We start from the raw sequence: 10,569 nt of genomic DNA on the forward strand, positions 1-10,569 counted from the left end.
TCCACACGGACAGTTAATGAGGTGATACCGGAGAAACGTCCTAGTTCCCCGAGGGACTAATTAATTGTGTAAAACATGGCGGATTTGGATTTGGTGTTTGATTTGAGACTTGGCGCAGAAATAAAACAAAAGTTTACTGATTAAAATTATTTTTTGGTGGAGTTTATTTATTTATTGTATATCTAAGTAAAGAAGGGACGTCGTGAATAAGTATGTTTTGCTGGAGGTTTTAATTTCGCCTCTTTTATATTTATTAATGTATTTGCATTTATTTATTTTTTTTTATAAAAATGGTAAAAACAGAAATGCGCGCTGAATTGATGGCGCGTTAATAACATTTAGAGCCGTTTAAAATAATTTTAACAGCCAAATATATATATTTATATATATAATATTAATACAAAACGAATTAAAAATGTTGTTACCTAATGAATGTGTTCAGGCTGAACACCCACATATAGAACACAAGCAGAGAAAAGATGATGATGATCATGAATGTGTCTGATCTCAGTCATGTTTACATCACTGACTCCCTCTGTCTCATCCACGTTAACCCCAAACTTCTTACTGCCTTCTGCCTGCTGATTCTTATCTCCATAAACTAGTCTACATCTGTGGTAAATGAGAGTCAGGACTTTATACACCAGCGGATTGAAAAAGACGCGCAGTAACAGGAAATCGGTTGTTCTGCTAAAATCGGTGCGCAGTGAAAATAAAAAAATAATATTTCACCAAATCAATGGATTAAAACTAAAGTAACGAGCCGGTTTCAATAATGTAAGAAGTAAAAAGTACAGATAGTTGTGTAAAAATGTAATGAGTAAAAGTAAAAAGTTGTCTGAAAAATAAATAGTGGAGTAAAGTATTGATACCAGAAAAATCTACTTAAGTACAGTAACGAAGTATTTGTACTCCATTACTTCCCACCTCTGCACACATACACATACAGTTAACCAGGCAAATAAATGCCTGTAGTGTTTTGTAGTAGTGGCAGCTGTAATTCAGTATTACATGTTTATATTAATTTACTTATTTCTATATTATCAGATTATTCTTGCTTTTACTGTAAGTGCTTTAGTAAATCTTTTAGCTAATTAGTAGATTTTTCAACGTGAGATGAAATACAGGATATGGACATTGCTCTTTCTCAGTTGCATGACAGAGAAAAGGGTAGTGAGGCAACAATTGCTCATAGCTACATATTTAACACATTTAATGTAACTATAATTAGCTAAAAAGCATGATGTACTGTTCATTATTATTATTTTTAAGGCAGATCTCTGAGAAAAAGAGTAATAAGCCAACATGGAATATAGAGCAAATGATCAAAGCATTATTTCAATTATTAATTTTACATTTACATTTATAACTTGTACTGTATGGCAGACACCGTTACCCATTTTCTCAGAACAGCACCTTCTATTAAATTTTTTGATAACAATGTACATATGATTTAAATGACTTAATATATTGTCCAAAAACTTTACCCTACTAAATGACTGAATAATGTACCAATCCCCATAATGCTGTTTAAATGATAACTGTTTGCGTGAATAAACATAAACAGCACAGGGTTTGTTTATGTCATTCATTCGACAATTCTCTTTTTATGTATAGCACTTTTTAACAATAAACATTGTCCCAAAGCAGCTTTACAGAGATAAATAGGTATAAAGTTTAAATTTATATGTTATTGCCTATAAGTTTAGTATCTATAAGTCTGTCCCTAATGAGCAAGCCAGTGGAGAAAACGGCAACGAAAAACTCTGTGAGATGGTATGAAGTAGACTGAAAAATTAACCTTATCCTCATTTTGGTGGCACCTGTCATTCACGTATTCATTAAGTGAATAAATATTAATAAAAATATAATAATATAAAATATTTTTTAAATATTAAAAATAATAAAAAATATTGTAACATTTTATTTTAATTATATCTAAAATGTTTGTCTTATTAAATGATTGAATTTAAGTCATATTATACTACATATGCAACTGGAAGTGAAAAAGGACACTGATATTTAATATCACACAAACATAGGCTTTATTTGAATGTTTTATTAAATGCACATATCCAAATTGTAAGCACATCATTCAGTTATTATTGTTTGAAACCATTTTTCAGCTAATAAAAAACCACAATGAATACTATGTTCACCGTGAATAAAGTGGGTCCTTAAATGTGTAATTGAATGTTAAATTAGAGTTTTAAAACGCCAAATCAGGCAAGTTTAAGAACTTCTGTTACCATTACTCCCACTCCATCATATACCTCATGTAACGGGGCATTGCACATGAAAGCACAAGTAGTCACTAGTTTATTTTTCTTATCTACATGCACTTCTCCCACATGCTTATTTACATGCTTAGAGCCCAGCTCCACCAGTGTCTTAGCTGTACCAGCATATGGCCATCTGCAAAAGTAACAAAAACATTATTATTGCAGATTACATATGTCCAATTATTATGTCAGTTAGTGTGTATTATACTTACTTCTCACACTCTTTGTCATGGCCGACAGTAAGTTCACAGCCAGGAATAGCTTTGGCTGCAAGTACTGGAGAAATGCAGCACATGCCCAGAGGTTTTCCAGCCTGGTGAAAACTTTTGATGACCTTCTCGACCAGGGGCTTCACTGAAAAAGCCTTTCCCTCTGTGGCCCAGTCACTGAGATTCTTAGCTGCTCCAAAGCCTCCTAAACAGAACAGTTAGGACAACCATGAACTAAATTTTCTTAAAAAATTAAGATGCCAGCTATTAATTAAGTATATTTAGGACTGGTATGCTACGTTTTTCTGTGGCTACTGCGATATTACTAAGACGGACCTGGAATGATGATAGCATCATGATTAGACACATCAAGCTTTTCCAGGTCAGTGATTTCTCCTCGAGCAATGCGAGCACTCTCCTGCATCACATTGCGTTTGTCTGCCACAGGTTTTCCTTCGCAGTGGTTTACAACATGCATCATCTCAGCATTAGGTGCAAACATCTGGACCTAGAAAGATAATTTATCTATTAAACTCTTATTAATTATGGCTAATAAAAAACTTAAAGCTGCACATGTCCTAGTAAATGAACTAAAATGAGTCATACTATATATGAAATACTTAATATGTTTTTGAGGTTGGGTGTGTTACCTTGGCACCAGCCCGACTAAGATGTACCAGTACAGCAGAAGCCTCATGGACCTCAGTTCCATCATAAACTCCACAGCCAGCAAGGATCACTGCTACACGCTTTGCCATTGCACCTGAAAAACACATATAAGATCGAAATTTGGCTCATCTGATGCTGATCCATAAAATAAAAAAAAAGAGTATGGAATATGCTGGTTTATGATCCTAATATGATGCAAATTTGTTACTTATGTCCTATATCAGGATTGTCTCCATAATAATCTACAATAATCCACACAGAATAAACAAAGCAACTAAATAAGTAATAAAGGTGAACAACGGGTGTCTATGACACAGCATTGTGCTGTATTAAAAATTCAGACACACCAGGAAACCCTTGGGGAGTTTGTTCCAAGTAAACTATAATTACTTCTGTCTCCAGGCAACAAACATGCAAGAGAAAGCCATACAGTAAAAGATGTGCAGGATTACAGATCAAGTTATCCAGGAATAAAGGTATCCATCAGGGACACATGAAACCATTCTTGACACTTGCTAAAGATTTGTAGCAATCATTAGAACAAAAAACTTTTTAAAGAGCTTTATGTTATTAAGTTGTAATTACATTTAAATGCTCATAATATATAAAATCTCGTTATTGATATGTTTCCTTGCCTTACCTTGTAATAAGGAGATGAATTTCAAGACTGAACTGACGCTTTGTCTCGGTACCACGACAAACCTTAGACGTGCGCAACTCTTTTATATAGGCTCAGTGTGGCCCTGCCCACAGGTGAAGCCACGCCTTTTTAGGAGGTCTCGATTGTGGCTGCCAGGCAGGATGAACAGGCACGTTTACACAGTGAGATCATGCTGAGTCAAGCACTTCAATATTTTTTCCGTGATGGTTTTGGGTTGCATTTTAATAAAGCAGACAGCATACGAGTGCAAAGTACAACAGAAGCCTTTGTTTAACCTCTGTTCTTCCGTCTACATCATTTCCTCCTGCTAAAAGTAAATATAATTCTCAAATAAGCGCCACCCTCACCGGTACCAGGCAGCAAAGAAAGAAAAAAATCTTTTTCATTTTTATTTTTTTTTTTCCTTTTGGCAGTGTGTTTTATTAAAATAAATGCCCGTTTCCGCCTATGATAATTTGCATAAATGAATCGCCCACTGAGTTACGTTATCATTTTATATGCAATTAAATAATACGTAAATTACATATGTATAAGAGTAATATGTAATATATGTAATATAATATGCACGTTATTGTACGTGACATGAGATCCTTTCACTGATTTTAAGTATAGTGTCTATAAGTGTATCACTAATAAGTAAGCCAGTGTCAAGACAGTGTCCACGGTGGAAAGGAAATTGAGATTGTATAAGAAAGAAAGCTTGAGAGGAACCAGACTCAAATGGAAAACTCATCCTTATCTGGGTGGCACCAAATGTTCATCATTCATTCTTCCAATCATTCATTCATTCATTCATTCATTTATTTATGTAAGGTGGATTTCCCGCAAACTACTCCGGAAAGCACTCTAGATGGGGTTTATTCTTTTTAATAAAAATACGTTTTTTCTCATCCCACTTTACTACAACGCAGTTAGGGACTTTCAGGAAACCTAAGCCGAGTGGGCAGGTCAAAGATGTGACGTCACCCTTCGGACTGCTTATAAGACACAGCGCGCTCACGGATGAGCAGCTCCTGTAATAATGGCAGAATTTTCATCTGATTCCGAATCACTGCATTACTCCATCGGTATTTTGGGCATATCTGGTGGTATGTTTCACCTTTTTTTCCTCAATAATTCGGAAGCAGTGTTTTTTATATATGTATATATAAAAAGGTTGTGTGCTCTAGGCTTTATTTTATAAGTTGCTGTAATAGTTCCTCAGTTATTAAAAATGTGTGATCAATCAATAAATACATAAATAAATACATATATTTTCCCTGATTAGCATTGGTGCTGGTAGTTTTATTAGTCTAAAACAATATTGCCATTAAAGGGCACAAATCATAAAAATGTGTTTTATATATAGCCTAAATCCAAACAGATTTTGTCTGTTTTCTCTGTTTCTTAAAAGCTTTAACTGACTGCTGATTTCTGACTGGTTATATGAGCTTCTTTTTTTTATTTTTAAGTTTTGAATATTGATTCCAAGTTAAGATTTTAACCAACCTGAAATGCCATAAAGTTTACAATAGTCATTCTTGAATGCAAAAAGTTATAGAAGGAAAAAAATTTAGGAGACATCTGATGGGTCATTGCTAATTTTTTTCCAATCAAGGCTCTTTGCTGCTTCTGGTTAATGACTATGCCAGCACGCCTGATAAGGCCTTAATTCCATCTACTGCTCTGGGGATTGAGCTGATCATTATTGCTGCTTTGGTGGCCTATGCAGGTGGGTGCATGAAGGTACTTGTAAAAATATTAGGAACGATGTATTATTTAAAAATTAAGATACATTATATTGTACATGAATCAAAATCAGTATCATTTTATATGATACATTGAAAGCTATATCATATTTACTGTACATATTTATTAACATATTTACTGTATATATTTTAAATTTAATGTATTCATCTATATGTTTTTGTCAAATTAAATATGAAATTATATATAAACCAAAAACCGACTCTTTTGATATTGCTTATTAAAATCTTTCAATAGTTTATTCTGTCCTTTACTTGTACCTACATTACTTGTAAACACTGTGTACATCATACTTTTATAAAATATCTGCTATTCTGAGTTCTAAACAGTACTTCTCTTGTCTTGTGTTTTAGGATTGTGTCGAAGTTTGTCCCACAGCTTTCTCTATACCACACTGTGTCTGACTGTGTCAGCTCTGTGGTGTGGATCAGGACTTGTTCATATACTTGCAGGGGAAGGTATAATCAGTAAAGGAAATGGGCTGAAAAATGCCATGGTACCAGGTCTCGCAGCTTTTGCTTTGGCATTGCTAATCATCAGTTTAATTTCTGTTCTACATAAGAAGGTCTTCCTCAGCATTATTTCACTCACCATTTGTTTGGCATGTGCACATGAAATCGCTGGTTTGGGGAATACAAGCTTTGGTCAGTCAGCCACTGCTGCCTGTTACCTCTTGGTCTGTTTTGTATGTGCCTATTTTGGCAGTGGGCGTCTGCTTTTCTACATCTCACATGGTAAGATTAATCTACCAGGGACAAATTTGCTGCATAAAAACAGTCAGCAGTCAGCAAAGGGTCAAGAACATAACAATGTAATTGCTGTGGGTTTGGTCATGAACCTGTTGTCAGCCTGTGTGCTAGCTTGTCCACTGCTTAGTGTGGTGCCTAGCCTGTTCTCTGGCCATGTCCCATGGCTTTGGACAGCTGGTGTGTTCCAGCTAGGTGTGACTGTCCTATCCTACAGAGCCATGGACACCTTGGTAGCAACCTTCTCTGGCTTTACAGCTATACTGAAGTTTTCTGAAGGGTATAGTGTGCTTGTGAGGGACTTAACAAACCAAATGCCGTATTCACCAGTACCTTTCCCCACTGTTTTTGCAGTGCTCTTTTTTGTCCTGGCTTTGTTTAGTTGCACCAGAAGTTTGGTTGATGGCCTATACCTGCTCTTCTTCATGGCTTATGCTATAGCAATTGCTGCACAACCCCAAGGCTTCTATCAAGGTGGCACACAAGGTGTCCAAGCAGCTATATTTGTGGCATCTGCCCTCATGCTTCTGGTAACTCTCTATAACCAGGTTTCTCAAAAAAAGATCCCCACAGGTGAAAGCCTCCTCAAGAATCATCTGGCTCGCAGCAATAAATTTATGCTTCGGACTCAAGACAAAGACCTGCATGCTCCCTATTTAGGATACTCAAAATATGCAGATGCTGAGGTGTTGGGCCATGGTTGTAGTGTGCTGGCAGCTTTTGCTATTACTGCTAGTGTAGCTAATCAGGACCCCTTAGCAGTTCTAATTTTGCCATGGGCTGTAGTTTCAGGTGGTGTCCTGCAGTTGCTATGTGGTTCTGTTGCCTTTGCTCGAGGTAAAACACTAGAAAGTACCACCTTTATATTCTATGGCATTATGTGGACAGTATGGGGCCTGACACGTTTTGGTGGTCTCTATGGTGATGTCCGTGGGTTCCACCTAGCAGTTGGAATCATCAGCTTCATGGTTTTTAATGTACTTGTGGCTATTGGAGCCCTGTTTCTTAATGTAGCATGGTTTGTCTATGCTGTCACCTTTGAGCTAATTATCATTAGTTTTCTGCTTGACGCATTAGGAGTGCTGCCATATGGCTATGACATTGGTGTGACTATTATCTTTGGTCTGGTTAGTTTCTACTTTTTCTTGGCCAGTATACTGAACTGTACTTTTGAGTTTCTGCACCTTCCTATTGGTGGTCCTCTGATCAAGTTGAAAGGATTTGGTGGAGGCAGGGACAGCTGTCCACACCTATCCTCCAAGAAGGTTTCATCAGTGAAGCAGATTGCAGGTGAGACGTTAATCTCGTTAAACAAAGAATTTCGATTAAATTAGGGTGCAGGTTTAATTTGAAAGACTTTTAAAATATATATTCTTAGACATCATGAAGAATGGAGGAATATGCGGAGTGCCCACCGACACAGTGTATGTGCTTGTGGCAGCTTGCAATCGACCGGAGGCTGTTGAGAAGGCTTATAAGTAAGATCCAATTTTAATGCCTATTCCAAATTATTATTGAATTTTCCAATCTGATTGGTTACAAGTTGTTGATACATTTGCTATGTATGTAAATTTGTATGCCCTTACAAGTAATTCAGGTTCTTACTATAAATTTATATGAGTTTGTTCTTACAAGCTATCACTTAACAGCTAATTCAGAAGGCTCTGTTCAACTAATAATTAAATTAAATTCATTAAATAGTAATCAAATAGATTCTTTAAAATATGTATTCAAGTTAGTAATAGATATTTATGAATAAATTGAAAATTGTAATCATTCATTTCAGAGTAATAATAATAACGTTTACATCAGCCCACATCACAGCACACCTTTTGTAATTATTTTCCTACAACAAAGCACCCCATAGGGTTTTATTTCTAATCTACATTATATAAATAATGATAAAGACATATTTAAATCTGTAACAATGGTTGAATAGCTTTATGCAAATCTATGTAAATTTTTTTTTATTTATGTTTATTTGTATATGCAGGGTGAAGAAACAGGCTCAAGAGCGTCCAATGTCATTATGGCTCTCTTCTATTAAACAGTTGGAACCAGTTAAAAAACAGATCAATCCACTGCTCTGGGACTTCATGGAGGTAGCTTGGCCTTCATCCATCAGCCTGGTCGTTCCTAGGGGTTTGTTACTTTACATTCTTCAGAGATGTCAGCACATTCTATTACAGACTAACACCCTTCGTGCATTATCACACACGGGCCAAAATGCAATGTTGCTTTGTTCCTTAGCACCATGGATGGAATTTTTTGGTTTGAATGATTCATCAAAATATATCGGCACACCACAAAGCATAGCCATCAGAAACCCAGACTGCACTGTTGTAAACCATCTAATTAGCTTGGTAGGTCATTTTATTTTTTTATATTTTCTATTTTGCTTGAATTAGCTATTTTGCCTCATAAATATTATAATCTCTCTAATACTTTGAAATTCCAATCCCTAAATAATGGAGTTGTGTTATCATTTCAAATATTCAGTAAAAATTAGTTTAATAAAGAGACCAGTTTAATTGATGTCGTAAAATATATATTAAATGCCTTTTACAATTTGCCCTGTAGGTGGGCCCAATTGCTGTTACATCAGCAAATCCAACAGGTGAAGCAGACACCACCCATCATAACCAGGTGTATGCAAAGTTGGGTGACAAGGTACATCTTAGTGTTTTTAAAGAAGAAGTGTTTATGTCATATATACAGTATAACCACAAGGAATACTATTTCTGTACATAGGTTGATGGTGTGTTATGTGATGGGCCTTCACCAGAGAATATTGCTTCCACTGTAGTGGACTGCACCAAAATCGAGAGTGGCCAAATTGGCTTTTTTAGAGTCGGCCTTATTCCTAAGTCAAAGGTAACACTTTTATGCACTCTTCTGCAGATAATGTAAATAAAAGATAATCCATGGCTTGGTGTGCATTACTCAATTGTAATGAATGGCACATGAGGCAGAGAATTTCTTGCAGTGAAAAGCCAACCAAATGGATACATTTAATTGTAACTGTATGTTATTATGGTTACAATTGTTTATAAGGCAACACATTAAAATATATACCTAACATAAACAGACAAAACTACCTGTGCTTTAAACAGTTTGAAGAAATTACATAATCAGACTGAACATGGTATTTCTTTTTTTTAGGTTCTGCAGCTATTTGAGGAAATTCAGAAAAAACATCAGCATGGCCACTTGAATGATGCCTATGAGACAGACATCACTGAACCTCATGGGGACAGCACAGAATCTCAAACAGGTTTTGAAACAGATTCAGGTTTAAGTCAGCCAACCCCTGCAGACTCGTTGAGTTCACTAGACCTCAGCCAACACAGCATCAACGATGACGAAGATGAATTATAAAGCTGGACTCTGTCTATTGACAGCTTTAAATGTGTTAATAGTAAACCTGTAAATAATACATAATTAATTGTACCATTATACAATACATTGTTTATACAACAACAGAAAATGAAATGAGAATAAAAGTATGGGATGGAAAGTAATCAAGTAAAATGACACAATATTATCACTAATATATATAATGTTTATTGTTTATATGTTTTTTATTATTAATAATATAAAACAATATAAAGAAAATATCACACAATATATGCAACTGTACAAAATTCCTTTTGCACACAAGGCATTACATTAGTCACAAGCACAACTGCCAAAATACAATCAGAGCTCTGGGTTATTCTGTAGTTTTATGCAAAGCCTTGAGAGATTTTATTGAAAAAAGTAGCCATTTATTCTTGTATATAGATTATAATTTCAGTATATTATTTTATATTTGGCCCTTGTAATTTGTCTTTTTCACTCATTTGCATTTATTATTGTACTTTTAATATATAAATGAAATATTTGTATTTATTTATGCTACTGATTAAATGCAGATCACAGTAGGACAGATTTACTGTCATTCTATCCTGTGTGATATTACAGCTACAATAAAACATTACATTAGTAGTTAGTAGTAAAGAATTATAAAGTTTTATCTGGGTGAAGATTTTAGGTGAATTTCTGCTTTGAATGATGTACTATATAATGTTACATTCCAGCAAGTACAACTATAACAATAGCTACAGTAATAAAACTCTAGCAATTGTTTACATTTCTATTTACAAGTCAATAAAGCATTACCTAACTTATTACTTATTATGCAAATATCAATGATTTTTGCTAATGGATTATGCATATTGGCCAAAGCAGATAGATTATTTATTTTTATTCTCCTC

General features: G+C 35.0%; 2 protein-coding genes across 2 annotated transcripts; one reads left to right on the forward strand and one right to left on the reverse strand.

The window, feature by feature from the left end:
- Positions 1-2,021: 2,021 nt before the first annotated feature.
- Positions 2,022-3,938, reverse strand: si:ch211-153b23.5 (uncharacterized protein LOC321177 homolog). Its single transcript, XM_046850458.1, has 5 exons — positions 3,801-3,938; positions 3,142-3,254; positions 2,828-2,999; positions 2,495-2,696; positions 2,022-2,415 (listed from the first exon to the last, which is right to left on the reverse strand). Exons 2-5 carry the CDS (start codon positions 3,247-3,249, stop codon positions 2,223-2,225), a joined length of 675 nt encoding a protein of 224 aa, XP_046706414.1. The 5' UTR covers positions 3,250-3,254; positions 3,801-3,938; the 3' UTR covers positions 2,022-2,222.
- An 892-nt stretch (positions 3,939-4,830) lies between these two features.
- si:ch211-153b23.4 (uncharacterized protein LOC335392 homolog) lies at positions 4,831-9,864 on the forward strand. Its single transcript, XM_046850457.1, has 9 exons — positions 4,831-4,909; positions 5,419-5,532; positions 5,921-7,603; positions 7,692-7,791; positions 8,307-8,455; positions 8,564-8,676; positions 8,894-8,983; positions 9,065-9,187; positions 9,476-9,864. The coding sequence occupies exons 1-9, from the start codon at positions 4,843-4,845 to the stop codon at positions 9,689-9,691; spliced, it is 2,655 nt and encodes an 884-aa protein (XP_046706413.1). The 5' UTR covers positions 4,831-4,842; the 3' UTR covers positions 9,692-9,864.
- The last annotated feature ends 705 nt before the right edge of the window (positions 9,865-10,569 follow it).

Source organism: Silurus meridionalis, chromosome 5, assembly GCF_014805685.1.
Source record: "Silurus meridionalis isolate SWU-2019-XX chromosome 5, ASM1480568v1, whole genome shotgun sequence".
NCBI classification, from domain to species: domain Eukaryota; kingdom Metazoa; phylum Chordata; class Actinopteri; order Siluriformes; family Siluridae; genus Silurus; species Silurus meridionalis.